This window comes from Anolis carolinensis, chromosome 2 (assembly GCF_035594765.1).
Source record: "Anolis carolinensis isolate JA03-04 chromosome 2, rAnoCar3.1.pri, whole genome shotgun sequence".
Classification (NCBI taxonomy): Eukaryota; Metazoa; Chordata; class Lepidosauria; order Squamata; family Dactyloidae; genus Anolis; species Anolis carolinensis.
In genome coordinates, this window is record NC_085842.1 from 59,042,746 (window position 1) to 59,063,596 (window position 20,851).

General features: G+C 39.8%; 1 protein-coding gene across 8 annotated transcripts in view; it reads right to left on the minus strand.

Annotated features, from left to right (window-relative positions):
• Positions 1 to 1,348: 1,348 nt before the first annotated feature.
• tmcc1 (transmembrane and coiled-coil domain family 1) overlaps positions 1,349 to 20,851 on the minus strand; it is a 156,925-nt gene continuing 137,422 nt past the window's right edge. For 6 of the 8 annotated variants that reach the window (XM_008116980.3, XM_003224878.4, XM_008116984.3 and 3 more), the window contains 3 exons: positions 17,839 to 18,770; positions 10,514 to 10,649; positions 1,349 to 5,946 (listed from right to left, as the gene is read on the minus strand). In XM_008116980.3, coding sequence (XP_008115187.1) covers positions 5,632 to 5,946; positions 10,514 to 10,649; positions 17,839 to 18,770 — 1,383 coding nt within the window. In that variant the 3' untranslated portion in view covers positions 1,349 to 5,631. Of the gene's footprint in view, positions 5,947 to 10,513; positions 10,650 to 17,838; positions 18,771 to 19,617; positions 20,016 to 20,851 lie in introns of those variants that run through there. The other 2 variants (XM_008116981.3, XM_016995989.2) reach the window with 2 other exon arrangements.

Genomic DNA, 20,851 nt, shown 5'->3' on the forward strand with positions numbered 1-20,851 from the left:
GAGCTCACCCGTCACATGGATTTGAACTGCCAACCTTCTGGTCAGCAAGTTCAGCAGCCCAGCAGTTTAACCCGCTGCGTCACCGCGGCCCCTTCTTCCTTCTCATATCCCAGCCATTTTTTGTAATAGTGTCCCTAAAATGAGGAAACTGCATTCAGATGCATATGCACAGAGAAGCATCTACAGGGCAAACAATTCAGGATGGTAAAACATCAAAACATACGGGCGTCCCCTGGGCAACATCCTTGCAAACGGCCAATTCTCTCTCACACAAAGATCCTTCTCAAGTCGCTCCTAACACAAAAAAGATTAGCTGTGACAGATTTGATTTGAAAACAAGTTTGATTGTCCTTAATAAGTGTACCAACAGCTCAATCTAGTCTCTTCTGGAGTTCTTGTTTCAAGGATGCTGTTGCCCAGCCTCAGAGATGCATCTAGTTGTCACCAATTTGTTTTCATCCAGCAGCCGTTAGATAGCAAAATAATGAATAAGGCTTAACATTTCATCCCTGCTGAATAGCGATCCTGTAATTTGCATTGTTGCATGCCTAGAAACCTTCTACTGCAAAAAACAGTGTGTTGGACTTGAATCTTATATGGACTGAAAGCAGGACTCCTCAGTCATGAACCTTTTTGGATAACCACCTCTGGAGAACTTGTGTGACCAGAAGAAAGTTCAACAAGGAAACTCTAGCCAAAAAAGCCTTGTTAGGGCTTAAGTGTGAGTATAGAGTGTATCTTAAAAGCGTATGAAATTTAATATAAAGAGGTTTTTTGGCAGATTAATTGATCTGGAGTTATTTGGAGGAAGTTTAAAACTCACTGTTGGGGAAAGCCCACACAGCACATAGTTTGCATACTGCAGTTTCTAGGCTGAGTTCCTGGTATCTCTTATGGCACAAGGATCTCAATTTAGCAGGACTAGAAAACAACTTTATTCACCAAAGACTTTGAAATGTATCTGCTAGTCAGTGCAGACAGTACTGAGCTATGTGGGATAGTCTAATTCACTATCAGAGTGATTCATATATGTTCATACAACATGGTGAAAGAATCACATATACATATAGTCTGATGGAAGAAGACATGTGGTGTTGAGATGATTAACAACTTTCTATTTAAATTAGCCTTGGTCACAAAATTGGCCATTCCTTTTCTTTGCAAGTCTAACATATAAATAATTTACATCAAATACATGGGATGTGTGGCCCTCCCAATGTTGTCAGACAGAAACTCCCAGCCAACACTGAGAAAGAGTGTGAACTGCTGGGAGTTTTATACTTTTTATACCAATGGTATCCCACCTTCCCCTCTACAGCAAACTTGGAAATACTGAAAACACATAACATTTCATATCTGAGGTTTTTATTTAATTTTATATACAGTATGTGTCACAGACAAACCTGTGACGACCAGACAAGACAAAAGTCAATCCCTCTCAACAATTAGCAGCTTAAAGAACTATAAACTACAGTGTTACCTTCACAAGTGTCATATCTGTACTCTTCATCCCGTGGCAAGTGAGTTTTTATTTCATACTTTTCAAAAAACGCACTTACCTCTAGGTCAGTTGCCTACTAATGCACGATACCACCCTGCATACACAACACAGACATACACGCAGACACACGCACAGGACTCTTCAGCCACATTCAGAATCCTCTTGGAACTGGGAAGTGAGCCTACCAAGGAAAATACCCATCCACTTGCTTTCAACCACCTGGCTTCTTGACTTGTACTGCTTGCAGCTTTTCTTCTTGAGGCCCTACTTCCAACTAAAGGGCTGAATTACTATGCCTCCTTTGGCTGGTGCATCAACCAACAAAACTCCCCAATGAAAGTATCCACAAAAGTTGGAGTAAACAATGAAGTGTCATCACTGAGTTCATATTCAGAATGTACTCAGTTATCATGCAATGGTGGGAAGGAACAAAAGAAATCTAAAAATGGTAGCTTTTCAATTCGGTTCTTTCTTAAATACCCAACTAAAAGGAAAATGATGTCTTATGAACCATGGAAAGTGTGCTGACATGTAACCTTTTCCATCAAGGCAACCTGTTACATTCATTTCTTTTCTCTTTTTTTGCAATCAATTGATATGTGATTAACATACTAAACCTTTCACTCTATCCAAATAGAAAACTATGCAATTCCTTAACTCAAGAGTGCCACACCAGTAATAGTAATCATAAGAACATTAGATACACACACACACACACACATACACACTTGCTCTTGGACTCGCTCACTGGCAGCCTCTACCTCTCACAAATCATCCAGGAATGCTTCACCTTTAAGAGAAAGAATACAGCACTTGCAAAGGAACTGGGGATTTTAAAGCTAAAGTCACATTTTCAAACAATTAACATTGTTAAAACAGTTTGATGCAGTCACAGCCCTTTAGACCAACAGGAGGGGAATGTATGATCCGCTAGCAAAGAAAAGGCAAAATGATGACAGAAGAGTTAGCATTCGGGTGGTCAAGAGATTGAATGCAACTTCACAAAGCATGGACAGCATTTTAAAAAAGATTTCAAAAGATGTTGAGAACTACAGGGGAAAAGACCTTGACAGAACAGCTTGGGAGGATCAAGGATTCTGTTAATTATTTTCCTTTTCATGAGATACTGTATGCTCAGAATTCAAATACTATAACTGATTTTTTTACAGGTAGAAGAATAAAAACATCTTTTTAGATTTTACAGGGTGATGAGCACCAATATGAACTTTATTGATTCATTTCACATTGCTTTGTACCCTGAGCTCAACTTGTCTGCAGTAAAAATCTGAAGATGGGGCCAGGAATTTTTGGAAGAAACTAATTTCGAACATACTAGTTGCAGTCCAAAGTCTGACCTTGTTACTTAGTGTAGGAGATCATTATGAACAACAGGAGAAATGTGTAGGGAAAGTAGGATCCTTTTGAGTCTGTGAATATCAGGCAGTGTCAGCATTCAACAGCGTGTTGCTGTGGCAGGCCAAGATAAACATTAATAATCCAATTCTGTATCTCTAACATTAGGGAAACAGGAATGTTTATTATTTGGCTCAAGTCTATTGACATTGGCAAGTTATTTCCTTAAAAGGACAGGCAAGATATTTGACCAGTGACAAGGTATGGTGATATTGGCATGAAGAATTTGAGTACACAGACTTATGAGTCTAGGAATGATATGTAAAATCACTGAGATTAAGATCAGGGCTGAGAGAAAATTTCCCATTGCTGCCCAACAGCAACCAAAAAGAACAAATCCCATGTATGAATGCAAACTACATCACAACATAGTTCTAGAAAATAAAGCCCTAACAGCAAGAGTTCCTGCATTCCCTGTCAGGCATCATTATAGGTCACTTGGGCATTTTGTCAGGTTCTTATGGAAGAACACTGGCCACAGATAAATTGCAATAAGTGATGAAATGTCAGCAATATTGAAGATTTTTTTCTCCTTTTTACTGCTTCATAGTGAAAAGAAAAAAAAAAACAGATTCAAGAATAAGTCTGAATTTTATAGATATAAACCCTGTAGGCCACTACAAAGAAAAGGCTCCAGAAAGATATGACACCATAGCTGCGGCGTCACAGATGTAACAGAGGTTGCTACCATTCTAGGGCTAAACCACACGGTTCCAAAAAGCAAGGAGGTTTTTCAAGCTGTTCCTTTGCCACTTTTCTTCTCAATGCATCTCTCACCCAGGGCAAGATCTGTGGGGGGGTCACCTGTGTAAGTAACTTGTGTGAGCCCCTGCTTTCCTTTTAAAAAGCCATGGAAAAGCCACATGGAGAAACAGGCCAGTGGAGGTGGGGTAAGCAGGGCAGTATATGTCACTGGCAGTTCTGTTTCATTAATTCCTGTAAGGTACAACTTGCCGTTAGTAAAGCTGTACCACCTATTATAACCTGTAAAGAGAAGCTAGCTCTCACTAGGACAGACTATGGAGGAACAAGATGCAGAGCGGGGCTATAAACACACCAGGAAACACCAACAAGAAGTATTGTCAGTTTACTAATAGGACAACTTTGGTTTCAGTTATCAGGGGTTCATTTGAATCATAACTTGACTCAGGAATATATAAAGCAGGGGAGAGAAATATGTGACATTTCAGATTTGCCAAGCTGTAACTCCCATCTCCCACTGACTGAGCTTGGATAGGAGATGCAATCCACCATCTGGAATGTGACATGTTTCCAACCCCTGCCTAAAGCACTGGCCCTTTGTTTCCTTAATCATTTAGTCTTTCCTTAAACAGGGTAACTTTTTAAAACAGACCTGAAGTTGACTGGACATAAGCTCTTCCAGGGGCAACCCCAACTTTGGCATTCATGAGCCTAAACAGAAAGTTTAAGTCCTACGAATGGTCAGTGAGATTCCCAGGTACCAATTACTTTTCACAGAACAGAATTGGAACTCAGTCAGTTGCTTTGAAAAGGTTACCTCTCTTCTTTCCTTAAAAACAAGAATAGATTCTAAGTCCAGATGCAACAGACCCAGGGATGAGATTTTAATTCTCCTCCTGGCCATAAAAGGAAAAGAAATGATGAGAAGACTGATAGGAGGAGAAAGAAGATCTCTTTTTGTGAAGCTGCATCTGCAAGTTAAGAAGGAAACAGATCACATTGGAAAAGTTGTGCCTTCAAGATGCACAAGAAGCTGCTTCTGCTCTCTCCTCAGAACTGGTTCAGGACAAGACAGCTCACATTTATTCACACATTTCTTCATGTAAGAACATCACTTCTTTATTTCAAAAGGGAAAGAAATGACCTGCCCAACCACTGAATTGAAAAACAACCCCCAATAAGAATAATAAAAAATCCTATTAGAAACAATAAGGAAGCACTGAGAGTTTGAGTATTACACTCTTCAAGTATGCCATTCAGATTTTTAAATCTGTGACTATACACATATTAAAAAACAGTAAAAGTGCGACCAAGGGCATTTGCTTAAAGTATTTAAAGGGCTACTTCAAAATACTGTAGTACAACTGTGCAGTAACTGTGTGTGGTATAACACATCCACTTCATATCCTTAGTCAAAAAATTGAACAGGTTTTAGAGAAAGAGTGTGGATGCTCAGTTAAGAGAACAGGCAAACCCAGCAATAGATCCAGGGAGCTCCACGCATTGCATTGGTCTTCCATTAAAGAAAGTCACCCTGAAGCTATACATTCGGACATGGAATGTAGTCAGGTTTCACAGTAGCATTATGGGGTCAACGCGGTACCATTTGTGCACTGGATTAATCTTTGTTATGCTTTGTGTAAATGTCTTTTCTTCTTCACAACAGGTTTAATACAGTAGCTTGAGCCATAATTTAAATTGCCCATTGGTGTGCTCCAAATTGGTGTTTTATTTTTTGTACACTTAAGGAATAATAAGATTTGCATCCAAAGAGAACCATGCTACATAAAAATTATCCAGGATTTCTGCCAAAAAAGAGCTCTTGAATAAAATCTAAAAAACACTATTGCCAATGTGTCTCGCAGAGAGAAAAAACGTTATTTTAACTGTAAACAAATTCACACTCTGACACTTTAAAACTTCAGCGGAGGAAGGAGTTGTTGACTAAGCTTTGCCACGCTCCCTTAGCCAGAGGGCCCTGGGGCTGGAGGGGCAACAGCCAGTTCTTCGTAACATCATCTTGGGGGAGAAAAGAACCGTTCCAAGTAGCCAGCAATGGCATCCCAGTGCTTCCAGAAAAAGGCAATGAAGACCACTACAAGTAAAGTGCTGAACGTCCTGCTGCGAGTTTTCATGAGGGGGACCACGCAGTTGGCCACGGTGGAGACAAAGACCAACAGGACTGCCATGACAGCCAAGAGGATGTTGATCAACTTGCCCAGGAGGTTTCTGGCAGTGGCGTTCTCCAGGCCTTCCAGCTGGACCACTTGCTGCTGTTGCTGTTGGAGTTCCATCTTTGAGATCCTTGTTTGGCATGCCTCTAGGGCCTCCTGAGAATCAAACAAAACAGAGATCACTAATAATATAACATCTAATGTTACATTTGTTTGTTATATTCTGCCTTTTATTATTACATAATTCACATTCTGCCTTTCAGGTTAAAGAGAAAACTCCCAAGCTGGGTTACAACTAAGTCTACTTTCTATATGTCAAAAGAAAGTGGTATTAGCAATAAGCAGTTATAAGGATCCATTGAGCAGCATAGTGGAGGACAGGAGAGGACAGTTCATCCAGAGCAGGGCCTCAGATGGCCTGCTTGGTCCTAGAATTCTTCCCGTAGCGCAACTGGGAAAATGGGCTGTGGCTCCACCTATACTCAATTCGAGGATGCCTGAGGGAATGGACATTGTTTTGGACAGTTATATTACTCACATCATAACAATGGTGAGTATGTTAATAGACATGTGTGCAGGGCATCATGCCAGCCTGCTGATGGGAAATCAAGTGCCAAGAGCATAAGGCAGATGACAGGGCAATGATGAAAAGCAGGGCCTGGCACATCCTCCATATAAAGAGCTTATGATGCACAAACTGCAATGCCTCTGGCATTCCTGGAGTTTGGTTATACACTGCAGGATGTGAGTAATGTCTATTGGTTTTATATCCTGCAGCAAAAATAATGGTCCTTCTGCACGGCTTCCTTTATACAGGGACTTTATATTATGAACAAGAGGATTTCATCTTACTGCTTTTACAAGAACATACACTCAGCAGTTTAATGGCAGAATAGAATGATGGCACTTTGAGAAGAATAGATGGCAGCTATCTCCAAGGATTCTCCATGTCATGCTTTGATGTCACTGGCCTCTGTTATACAAACAGCACTACATGGGAGGGGATGAAATGCGAAGCTGAAGCCTTTCAGGTGCCAGGGATTACTCTCCATTCTCAACCAATTCTTAGCCACATGTCTAAAAAGTTAAGTTTTCTGCATGGCTGTTCGTATTTCACACATAAATAACAATGGTGATGCTTCATGGTATAAACACACAGTCATAATTACACCATATCATGAGTACTCTCATACCCCATTTAACAAAGTCACTAACAGAGAAGTTCCTTTTTACAAAATATGCCCACCCAGGCTCCTTTTAATCCTCAGCTTCTATCTCCCTGGACAATTTTTGAGCAGCCATCAGCATTGGTAGGATGGTACAGGGCTGGAGAAACATAAGACATTTGATGGCAGGTTGGAGCAGAGTAACTGTGCTAAAGGATGCAACAAATAATGCTTAAGATGGAAGCAATGAGATTCTACTCTATCTGGCCCTATTGCAGCTATGCACATGAATCTACAGCAGGCACAATAAACAGCAGTTGTCCCCAAAATTCCCTAAGTGAGCACATATGGTCAACAGGACTGAAAGAAAATGGGATAGAAGAGAAATCCGCCTCACCACCGACACCCCAGAATGTTAAAAAAAGAATAGACCTAGATGTTTGTCCACCCAAACTGAAATCGTAAGAGAAGTGGAATAATGCATCCCTGGACACATTTTGGAAGATGCTTTCAGGTGGTCTCTAGAAGGACCATTTTTTTTTTGTTTTGATTATTTTGCTTTGCGCTTTTATTTCACATATGCATATTTTAGTTCTCAGTTCATTTACTGAGACACATTGAATTACTCTTCTTTTTTATAACATAGAACCCCCCCCCTCTCTCTCTCTCTCTCTCTCTCTCTCTCTCTCTCTCTCTCTCTATATATATATATATATATATATATATATATATATATATATATATATATATATATATATTCCATGTTATTTCTGCTTCAGGTATCACATTTTTGCTAAAGTAATGCCTGGAGACACATCTATTTCAATAACGGAGGTATGGCTATACCTTGATGTTAAAAACAAAAGCATGGGGTTTATCCAAAACTTCCCTGCCTAAAGGAGAATCACTGCATAATCTCTGTTGCCTCTACCATTACTTACACTATGAATGTTTCATTCAGGTGTTGAACAGTAAAGACATAACATTGTTTCTATCTGTGCTCTGTCTCTAAAGGTTTCCTTAAAACAAACTGACTTGATATCCCTTAAGCAAAAGTTTGCTGTTTCCTTGTTGGGATGTAAGAATATAACCTATATGTTTTGTTCCTAAATCCTTCTGCAATTGTAAAATAATTTTCCCCAGTGCTTCTTACACTATTTTCTGAACTAAAATTAAAATTCTTGTGGCTGGGAAGATTCACTGTTAAAATTAGGAATGCCCTGCCTTCTGGGAAGCCTAACTCACCCACCATATTCTGGCTTACTCACATAATACTTCTGATTTCCCCACCCAGTCCTTTTGGCTTGCTCACACAAGGCTTATCTGACCTGTCTGGCTTATTTCACATGTGCATATTTTAGTTTTGAGTAAAATGTTAGCTGAAACAGGTTGAACTACTCTTCTTTCTGTGGTGTAGGAAATTCTCCCTATTTTTTTCCATGTTATTTCTGCCTCGGATACTAAATATTCTGTAAAAAAAGTAATGCACAGGAACATAGGGACTTGGTTAACTGAGCTATGCCTAAATGTTGTGCTGGGACTGCAATAGTACCATCAGTATTAATTACTCCATTTAGTTTATCAGTACAAATACAGACATGAAAATCTGAACTGTTGAAAAAGAATGTGAGCTAACATAAGAAACCAAGGAGTGCCTGTATCAGAACAACGTTGAAATTTTCTGATCTCTGAAGGTAGCAGCAGCAGATGGATCAAAGTGGGGTATGAAGAAGTCTGTCCTCAAGTGGATAAAGGAATGCCAAGCACTGAACTGGCAGCCAGGGTGTATCACAATTGTTACTCCTTTGCCAATGACTAAGTGGCTACTGCCATTAGATGTGCAGCCCAATGGACCTTTGCAGCTCTTTGTTGCACTTCCCATTGATCTTAATCATCATTCTCTAAGACAGTGGTTCTCAACCTGGGGTCCCCAGATGTTTTTGGCCTTCAACTCACATGCCTCTTCAACCTGTAGCCCTTCCGGTGTTTGGGCCTCCAACTCTCAGAAGCCCCAGCCAGCTTGTTCAATGGTCAGGAATTCCGGGAGCAGAAGTCCAAAACATCTGGAGGCCCTCAGGTTGAAGAAGCCTGCCCTAATCTCCAGGTTGGAAGGAGAGGGAGCAATTCAAAGAAGAGGTACTAAACTCTTCCTCTGCTGTTCTTGCCTCTTCCCCACATCTGCTCCATTTTTCCAATTTGGCCTTATTCCTGGAAGCCTGGCATAGTGAAAGCAAGCAGCAATCATGGAACAAAAAGGTTCAACTTTGGTTGAATGCCTTTCAACTCAGCTATGCACACATGTATTCCCTGCTGAATACTTGTGTTTGGAGACCCCCATTCTAAACACATATCCTGGCTGCTTTCATGTCTAATTTGGCCTCCAACAATACTGTGTTTATCAGTTACCTGCAGCATCACTACGGGATTGTCCAGGTTTCAATACTTGGAAAAATCTGCTACTTACAAGAGTTCTATTAAAGTGGTCAGGCTATGGATTTGACAGTCACTATTAAATCTATTGCATGCTACCCACTCTGAAGCTGTTACTTTCTAAAATTATCTTTTCAGACTTTTAAACTTTACATACTCAGACGAAAGCAAAAAACAAACAAACCAAAGCCCTTTCCCTTCAAAAACCACCTTATTCGGACAAGCAACATTTAGCTGGTTGCTTCCTAACAGGATAGAGTGGATATATATATAGCCGTATTATATAATATATTGTATGTATATATACTTGTAAAATAGGAGCCCCGGTGGCGAAGTGCGTTAAAGCACTGAGCTGGAGACCGAAAGGTCCCAGGTCCAAACCCCGGGAGCGGCGTGAGCGGCCGCTGTTAGCTCCAGCTTCTGCCAACCTAGCAGTTCAAAAACATGCCAATGTGAGTAGATCAATAGGTACCGCTCTGGCAGGAAGGTGACGGCGCGCCATGCAGTCATGCCGGCCACATGACCTTGGAGGTGTCTACGGACAACGCTGGCTCTTCGGCTTAGAAATGGAGATGAGCACCAACCCCCAGAGTCAGACATGACTGGACTTAACGTCAGGGGAAAACCTTTACCTATACTTGTAAACCGCCCTAAGTCCCCTTCGGGGTGAGAAGGGCGGAATATAAATGTCGCTAATAAATAAATAAATATGCAAAGCCAGCTACTCTTTCAAATTCTATGTCTTTCTGTAGTGATAGACACATCCTGCCGCTAGCTTACTGGAAACAAAGTCATAAAACTCTTTTCTTTCACAGGGGAGCTTTTTGGTCTCATCACCCAAAGCTCTACAATAGCTTCAGCTAGCAGGCCAGGCTAGCCTTCATTTGAACTTTGGGCTATGAAGGAGAAGTCTTTGTATGATACTAGGCAGACTCATCTTTATTGGGCATTTGTGTACAGCAAATGTGCAACAATAGCACTAACTGGAATCAGAGCAATGGTGATAAAGGCAATTCGGAAATGAACAGAATGTCATTATTAATGGATATTGTAACAAAAACTGTACTAGCTCAATATGTGAGTAAAACATGGATCCACAGCAAGGTGGAAATTTGCATCATTTTTACCTGGATGTCTCTGGCTCGCTCATAGGACTGATAAGCTATTTTTTCCTCCATGCTGGCCAATTCCTGCTTTAAATTGAGGATCTCATTCTGGTGGAGCTCAGTCAAGTCATTCAGTTGCTCTTCCAGACGTTCGCATCTAGAACGAAGAGATATGATTGTTATCTCCTTGCAATGAAAGCTTTCCAGGTTAAAGGGATAGCACCAATAATTCTGAAAAGAGCCATAGGTGCATTGGACTTAACTTGTGATGCTAAAAAGGCTTGGGTCAGAGTTTTCCAAACTGTGTATTGTGACACATTAGTTTGCCAGCTTCAGCGTGTAGATGTGTTATGAGAAATCTTTGAGTCTATGCAAAATAAGCAATACATCGTATTTAAAAAAATATATAAGTAAAAGGTTTTCATGAAATATGTTGTGTTTCCATACATTTCATTATCACAATTTCTATATGTGTCAGTATCCCTTATAAGGGGTTGGTTTACTCTCTGGTTTGCTAATAAAATTGAATTACTTCAGTCACAAAATGATGCAGATCTAAAAAGTGTGTCACTAACATGAAATGTGTGGAAAGCAATGCTTTACATTTTCTGAGACTGTATTCCCACATTTGCCTCTGTGGCTTTTAAAAGCATTCTGACACGATACTGAGCATTATCTTTATTTTAAAATAACTTATAATTAATGTGTTGTCGAAGGCTTTCATGGCCGGGATCACAGGGTTGTTGTATGTTTTCTGGGCTGTATGGCCATGTTCCAGAAGTATTCTCTCCTGACGTTTCGCCCACATCTATGGCAGGCAACCTCTGAGGATGCCTGCTATAGATGTGGGCGAAACGTCAGGAGAGAATACTTCTGGAACATGGCCATACAGCCCGGAAAACATACAACAACCCAACTTAAAATTAACTTGAAAATAATATTACTAATGCAAAATTCTAACATACACTAGATAATGCACGCCTGTGGCTCCAGTGTTAGCCACATGTACTTGAGAATAACCACCATTAAACAACTTAATTGTGAATTGCAGACTTGAGTATAAGAATACAAATGTTGTCATACAAAGGCACATCACCTGTGAGGTCACATGAACAGACTTCATCTGTTAAATATGCATGAATAACACTATGTAACAAAATTTGAAAAAATGTTCTGTCCCTGGTCTGTTATTTCTGTTTAATTGCGTGGTACTTACTTTGAGAGTAGTTTTTCTACTCCAAAAACTTTATTTTTGTGGCTACCAGAACCTAAGTTGAATTGGTTGAGACTTGATGAGATATTCATTAAAAAACCATAGCAAAATGTGTTGCAGGATGTCCCGCAAAAACAAAGTTTTTGCAGTTTAATAAACTTTTTCCATGTTTTTATGACAGAACCAATGAGGAAATGACACTTATAAACCAGGAATAAAAACTGTGTTACATAGTGTAACCTAACTAGCCTTATTTGAAACTATTTAGATTTTTTAGGGGAAAGGCCATGTGAATAGCTAGCTCCAAAGTTTTACAATACAAAAGGAAGTACTAATTTAAACATTAAACTCTGTGGGATTATAATTGCAAATGTACTTAACAAACAATTCCATACAGGTATGTGCACACTTTAATTATTGTTCTCAAACTATGAAAACTTAAGAGCATATTAAAATTCACACCGTGGTATCCCGCAGAAAGTAGGAAGTCTGAAAGGATACGACCCATTACTTGATGATATATTTTGCTTGGCTTTCTCCAAAGGAAAATATGGAACATTTAATGTCAAACTTACATTCCTTTAACTTACAAACAATCAGGATCTGATAATTCTCATTCCATACCCTTAATTCCAAAGAAACACAACAGATGAGTTCAAAATGCCACCTACTGAGCAGGGGCTCAGGAATGGAATTGCGTGGCGCCGTCCATTTTAGGAAGGCAGGCCAAACCAAACCAAATGTTCCTGCACAAGTTAATCCGTGCTCAGTTCTGGCATCTGGTTCCTATGCCAAGTCTCAAACCTCAGGATATATCAAGGAAAGATATCTTCAAGTGCCTCTTGAAGAGGTACAGAGTGCCCCTCTACAACCACTTATTGGACGCTTTCAAACTTTGCAGATTGGCTGGGAGCATTTTCAGACACAGATTCCTACAGCTCTGTCAAACTGTGGGTGCTTCTAAGGAGAGGACTCTCAGCCTTGCCAATCTGCTGGAAACTAAAAGCTGATTTCATATTGCCTGTCCAGATTTTAGAGTTGCCATGTGTGCCTTTTAAAAATATTCCATCCAAACAGCAGGGACAGTATAACTAAATGCAATACAGTCTCCTTTCTTGACATTTCATGCTTACCATACTCTTTGTCTTCTAACATATTCATGCAGATGTCATATTAGGGAGTTACATCACTTTGACATTCTTGAGTTTTTGTTAGTTTGTATTTAGAAAATTTAGAAAAGCAGAATGCCTGTTAGCTTGTCACCTCATTTTTGCTGAAATATGGCTACAATGGGATGCTCTGATGCTTTCTATTTCATGCTTGTCCATTGGCTTTTATTATTAGTTTAACAGGAAATCAATATAGTAATGAAGAATTCTCTTGAATACTCAACATCCCCTTTTACTCACAATGGAAACAGCTCTTTTCATTTCATATTTCAAAATACTATTTCTCCAAATGCCAAAGAGAAAATAGATGCTGAAACTGACAAACCAAGGATATTTCATCCCATCTGTATTTATCTCTATATCTTACTGCTCCTGTGCTATTTTCAAGTGCCTCTTTTTTCAACACAGTGAATTTTCCAAAAGTAAAATCAATTGAAGCATAAGAAGAGAAGTGCAGATTTACAGATACTATGTACATTTTTTCTAAAGTAGTCTCCATGTTCAGTGGGACCACTCTTTCCTATATACAAAAAAAAAAAAAAAGATTTGAGAGAGGGGGTGGGACTTGCTTTGCGAGGCATGAAATGGTTCAAAGGAAAAGCATCCTCATCCACCCTTCTTACAGACAACTCCTTAAGCACACAGTAGGTGCTTTCAGTACCTCCTAAAAATAGACAGCTAAAGAGAACCTAAGTAAATCTAGCTTTCTTGAACATTTGGAAGTTGTGAATAGCCCAAAACACTACAGGTTGCCACTGGACAAGATGGGAAAATGGCAGAGATGTAGCATATCTTGATTTCAATAAGACCTTTGACAAGGCTGCAAATTATATTCTCACAAAGAAACGATTAAAATGTGGGCTAGACCATTGTTGGTGTCAACCACAATGGGGTTCCTTTAATTCAATATGGGGATCAAGAAAAATTTGGCAACAGTAAGAAGTTTCTGAATGCCTCCTAGATATTTATACAAATCTGTTAACAACAACATGCAGTGCTTACAGTATCGAAAATGCTTCAACTGTACTTCATAAATAGAAAAACCAGCCTGTTTAGCAAGCCCAACAAATACTGAATTATTATCAGTAAATGTTTGATTTTTCTACTTATTTTATATACCTACATGCTGGGGTAATGTAAAAGATTTTTGGGTGGAAAGGGATCATAAAAAAATCTCAGATAGAAAAAGTTCAAGAAGCCCTTGGTTAGACAATGCTACTATTAAGGTAAACTGATGACTGCTTGATCAAGCAAACCCAAGTGGTGTTTACCAATGACTCCTTTTCATCATGAAGAGAGATGACTACTGAGGTGTCACAGGTTCCTGGGTAAAAGGCATGAAAGCCAAGCTGTAGGAAGAGCAGGTTAGGGAGCTGGGCATGTTTACAGCTTGGAAAAGAAAAGTTTAAGAGGTAACATGCTGTTTAAATATTTGTAAGGATGTCATATTGAGCTTGTTTTTGGCTGCTTCAGAGACTAAGACACAGAGCAAACTACACTAAACAACAGGAAGAACATTCTGATGATAAAAGTTGTTTTGACAGTGAAACATGTGCCTCAGATTGTAGTGGGATCTTCTTCTCTGGAGTGCTTTGATTGGGTGTTCCTGCATGGCAGAGGATTGGACTGGATGCCCTTGGGGGCTGATCCAACATTACAATTCTATGATTCTAAAGCACTATACTACTCTTTACAGTCTATGTAATGCATGGCTCAATATTTATTATTATATTATTGTTATTATTATTAGTAGTACTATTCATACCCCGCTTTTTCTCTGCCAAATGAGACTCAAAGCAGCTAAAAACTGTATTTTCACATTATAATACATGACTTTGACACGCAAGTGTTCGAGAAATTTCTGAAACAGAGCTCTAAATATATCTATCTGCACATAGGCAGGGATGGGCAATTTGTAGAACTGTGAGACATGCTGCGGTCTCTTGAACAACGCCTATGAGCAAAACAGACTCTAAGAATAAAAGGATGACTCTACACACTATTAAGCAACATAAAAATGAAATTCAGAGTAAATATGTTTTTTAAAACAAAAATGTTGTGCAGTATGCTTATCAACCTTCTTAGGAAACCCAAGAAAAATGGAAGTTGGATAGAAAAGAAATCAGCTGAACACATCTGAATCCTATGAATTCAGGTTATATGATGCACAAAAAAGTCTATTGTGGTATCTTCCAAAAGGAAAGTGATTCAACAGGACAGTAGAGAAAGTCCCTTTTTATCAAGTAAACATCTGCTGAATTCTAAAAGCAGATAAGTTCCTATCAGTTTTGGAATTTGGCCGGCTGATAAAGCAGTAGGGAAAAAACAACAACCCAGAGATGAAGTCAGAGCTGAATTACTAAAAGAGAACTAAAGGGAGTGGCTAATGCATCTGGACTATGTATGAGGCCACATCAGCTGTCCAATGGGCAGGCAGCACAGATTTTGCTCAGACTTTAACAAGTTGTAACATTGCAGAAGAGAGAGGGAGTGACGTACAGAAATCACAGTATCCTTAAAAAAGTGCCAGGGGCCAGGAGTGGAGAAGGGGAAAAACAGGAGAGGCAACTTTACTAAGATCAAAGCCCAGCTAAGGCAAAAGTATTATACAGGGCTAGAAACAAGGCAGCCTAAAGGATGAAAGACAAACTAGATTTAAGACAAAAGACAAGCACTCTCGATTGAGAAATTAAGTGTAGGAACTAGAAGTTGGATCCTTTGTGGGAACCCTATGGCTATCAGACAAAGGAACAAACCTTGGATGTAGTCCTGAATCTCACACTCGGTCTGGATGCTGAGGTTACGGTGGTGGGCAGGAGTGCATTTTCATGCCTAAGGAGTGCATTTTCATATGCACCAATTGCATCCATTCCTAGAGCCATCTGATCTGTCTATAGTGACACATGCCTGAATGACATTCCTTTTGGATTACTGCAATGTGCTCTACACCCGGATGTTTGGAAATTTCATCTGATTCAAAACAGTGTAGTCACACTACTGATGAGAGCTAGTTATAGGGAGCATATACATCCCTTAATACAACAGCTCCACTGGCTACCAGTTTGTTTCCAGACAAAATTCAAATGAGGTATCTGAAAGACTGTATTCTCTGCTAACCTAGAATGATAATATAGAAGCTGCCAGAAAGGGGGCACAAATCTAGAAAGAGGAACTCTGTATATCTGTGCCACAAATGTACAGGTGACCACTTAGCTTCCCCTACATCTCCTACCCTCCTGCTTCTCTTTTCTAACTATTACTGGCCTTGGTGTGTATAATATATGTATGTGCCTTCAAGTAGATTGCTCAATTATGCGGGATGCATGAATTTTATCTGGAAACCGGATTTAAAGTGGGTTCATGCTCTAGTGTAATGAGGCAGTAAGTATATAATTTAACCAAAGTTCCATTGAGCTGTTTTCACATAATACAGAAAGTAGTAAGAAAAAATTCTCGCTTTTAAAAGAAAATGCTAAGGTTCAAGTTTGTCATTTTTAGCAATTTATCCAAACTGTTACATATCTAGCGTAATTATTAAAGTATAAATTTAACATGTCAATCATTCAAATTGATTATGGATTACAGATTAAAGTTACAATTTTGGCAGGGGTCTGCAAATGTTTCAGAAATAACCCAAACTCATTAATTCTGTTTCCAGTGGTCTGGCATCCAAGGAAGAATTTATGAAATGGCCCGTGGCCTCACCATTACTACTACAGATAATAACACAGTCCAAAAAAAAAATCAAAAAAATCTTGGTGCCTTCATTTTTAGGCCTGTTCCTGGGGTTATTTGGGGTGCTGATTCAGAAAATTGCATTGGATAGACTACATCAGCTCTGTATTATTAAACATGGTTTTCTGTGGCTAAGCAAATGGTGACTACTTGATGAGAAGTGTTCTGTATCAGAAACTAGAGCTGATGTGGTCTATTCAATGCCATTTTCTGAATCAGCACCCCAAATTACCAAGCCGAATCTAAAGTTGACCAAAAACCGATTCGTAACCCTTTTGGTACTAAAGTTGGAGAGTGGAAGATAGTTCAGTTTCTGTTCCAAGTGTTTGGAACTGTAAGGCTCTATACCACATGAATCAAACTCAAGCCCTGGGGGCTGAATCCAGCCCAGCATGTGATTTTATGTAGCCCCTCCAGATGCTGGACTACAACTCCTGTATTCCTTAGACATCATGATTAGAGCTGTTGGGCATTGTGACACAGTAACATCTGAAAGGCTGCAGTTTGTTCTGTTTAGTCTGGAGAGGGGGGTTTGGATTTAGATACAAGGCTTGTGGATATGATGTCTGACTTTAAAATGCCCTTTAGTTTTTCCCAACTTTAGAGCCAAAAGTACTGTTGGGTTGCAATTCCACATGGAGGATAATCGACAGTGATAGGAATTGTTGTTCAATAACATCTGGGGAATTAAATGGGGTAAAAACTAAAGAGCACTGACCACTATGTAAAAAAATTATATTTGATCCTCTGTATCCATGGATTCTCTGTCTATGGTTGAGGGCAACCAGAAGGCTGATGTGGTCCTGGATGAAAACGAGTTTGACACCCCTGCTCTATACTATCTACATCTTCAAGGTACTTTCTCACAAGATTCCCTGCTTCCCTACCCCTTTACTGATAATGATGAAGCAGCCAAAACAGGATGCACTTAAAAATCCATTATACCACAAGACTGGGGCTAGGGAAATGGCTGGCAAACTACAGGACAGGGATAATAAAAATGACTCTGAGATAGGTGTAACCACAGTGGAGTGAAAGTCAGGAGGGGAGGAAATCTGGGCTTGTTAAAATGGGGAAGGAAGATGCCTCTCAACTGAACAATAATTTTTAAGGCTAGTACCTGAGATATATGAGATCGATAGGACTGGGTGAATGCATATGTCAAAATGGCTCCAAACGGGCCTTACCATTAGCACGATCAAATAATGGTTGGACTACTAAATACTCACCGATATCTTTCTTCCTGCAGAGCCTGCATTATCAAGGAATAATCCCTCTGGTAGTGAACCTTAAGATTTTCAAATGACTCCTCCAGCCGTGTTTGCATCTCTCTGATATCTTGAATCTCATGCAGTATTGCATCAAACCCTGAGCTCTGCATTTCCATGGTGTTTGTTTTGGAACTTGGTGCTCCCATGGGGACCCCTGTAGTGCTATTAGCCCCCACAGAGCCTGACGTAGCGCTGGAGCAATCTTCCTCACTGCCATATTTTGGGCTTGACTGAAAGTTATGAACACCTAACACCTTTCCCCCCGTTCCATCTTCCTGACCTTCTTCCAAGGAGTCCTTCAGACTAGCAATATTGTCGGCACTCCCAAACTTGTTCCTAATGAGTGAGGCAATCTCTCGGGGTTTGGAAACAACAGCCCCTGCTGCGGAGTGGGTTGCCTGAGAGAAGCTGGAAAGTCCACCTTTAACACTATCAACCACTCCTTCGCTGAAGCCAGTGACCTTTGCCCCCACATCCTTCAGTCCCTGGTGCATATCCCTCAAGACATCTTTGGGCTGTCGAGGGATACCATTCTGCTCGATCTCTCGCAGCTTCCGATGGTAATGCTCTAGCTTCTTTTGCAACTGGAGGATTGTTTGGGCTGACTTCTGGTTCTTCTTCTCAAACACCTGCTTTATCCTGGCACTCTGTTGCTTGTCTGCATTATTGGCTAATTTAAGGTATTCTGCCACATTGTCATCTCGAGCTGTTTGTTCTATTTTGATTTGCTCTGTCAGCTTTAGTATCTTCTGCTGCAGGTGGGTAATGGCCACTTTCGTGCGCTGTGGGTCTGGTGTACCATCAACAGAGTCAGCATTGATACTGCAGTCTATGCTGGAGACTAGTGTGCTTGATGCTGGTGCTAGGCTGCTTACATCTAGTCGTTCAATCTGGAAAAAGAAATAAAAAAACATCAACATGAAAGACTGTTCTGGTACTTGAAACACTAGCCACTTCTGTTTTCTTATGAAGTGAAAACCTTTATTAAATAGCTATAAAAAGACAAATACATTTATCTTCTATTTCCTGGTAAAATCTCACACTCTACAAGAGCAGATTGTGATAATGCCTTTTGCCATTTTCTGAACATGGAAAAATGAAATCAGAAGACTTTAACCAACATTGCTAACTTCAGTAAAATAAACACAAAAGGAACCATTTTATCTAGTACTCAGTCATAACTATTATTCTACAGTCCCAAAAGGATGTCATTTCCAAAATTCTTGTATACGTAGTGGAATGGTTTGTCTCTCTGTGTAATAAATCAATATAATTGTGTACCCACATAAAATGTGCATTTGTATCCTCACACTTATTTGTTGATACTGTGGTGGCACAGTTTACACACACCCTTGGGTCTATTAGAACCAAACTTAGGTCATGTATGCTGTCCCAAACAGGCATACCTGGTGCGAATAGCAGAATAGATAGGGAGCACACAAGGGCCTTCCTAATTTAATCTGCACACAAAGATCTATATTGTATTCAATAATATATTTAAAAGTTCTCGGACAATTCTCCTTCACTTTTTTGAATATGCTTGTTTATCAAAAGAGAACTGGCAATGGTGAAACTCTCCAAACAAAATTATATCTATGGTTGAGGGCAAACATCTAGACTTGGAAGAATCATATGAAAATTAAATTAACACCCAACTTATGCAAAAAACCCTGACTTCTTCTGACAAGTATGTATATATATATTTAAATACTTTATATAAACTTAGGTTTTCAATACCTGTTCCTGTAAACAAAGTTCTCTTCCTTTCTTGCCTACCTTGGCTTTTCTGAGGCGCAACAGCTCTTCCCAATGCATGGTTTGAACAAAGCAACATGCCTAGGTTAGATCTGCTGAAACCTAATGCACAGCACACCCTGACTGCTGTAAACCCAAGCCTCAACTGAGGTAGCTCAATACAGAAACCAGTGAATCATTTAATTACTCTGCAGCTCCTCCCCAACAGGGAACGTATCAGGACTCCTTCCAGCAGGAGTATGTAAAATAGCAACATGACATTATGAAGAGGCTGGGACTTTCTGATGATCTCAGCTCTCCCACACTCCTTTTAAAAAAAGAGCCATTCAAATAAAACAAAGGAAGCTGTAAAGACTTGTCGCCAGCTGACCTATGCACTGTCCTGTCTATAACACATGGGTGGAAATTAACGCAAAAAGAAAATCTTTCCATGGGCAAAGGTCCAGGGACTGAAAAAGAGTGGTGTCATACTTAGAATGGTGAACTGAGCAAAGCCAGATTCCACTACACACTGAGCCACAAATCTTGCTAGGTCACCTTGGGTTAGTCTTACTCTCACAACCTGACCTGCTTCACAGGTTTGTTGTTGTGAACTAAAGAATTATAGGGAAGAAGGAAGAGCACACACTAGAGAAAATAGCAATAACATGTGAAAATTAAATGAAGGAGTAAACTTTTAAGAGACAAAACCCCACAGAAAGGGCAGACAATGGGGCAGCTTATTTCAACAAAAGGTTATTTTGGTAAAAAAAAAAAAAAAGAGAGAGAGAGAGAGAGAGAGAGAGGGAGGAAGAAGTGGGGCAGAAGATTAAAGCACTAAAGGTTGGATAGTTTATTTACTTAAAAATGGGAAATGCAAATAATATATTTTTGTGTGAGAGTGTTCAACTGCAGACTGAGCCCCAAGCAACAGTCCAGCTTTGAGGTTGGGGTACTTGCACTGAGAAATTTCTGGTCTCACACTGCACTACAGTAAATGATTAGGGAGAGACCCTCAGTGAGGAAGATTTAAATATTGTTAACAACGGAAGACTGTCCACTTCATCTTGTAAGACACAAACTGGAATGTTACAAAAGAAAATCTAAGATGGAAACTGAAATGGAAATGGTTGATTGCACATTCCCCTAAACAAGCAAACATGCATGCACACACACACACACACACACACACACACACACACACACAAAACATAGGATGCAACCATAAAGTATAAGC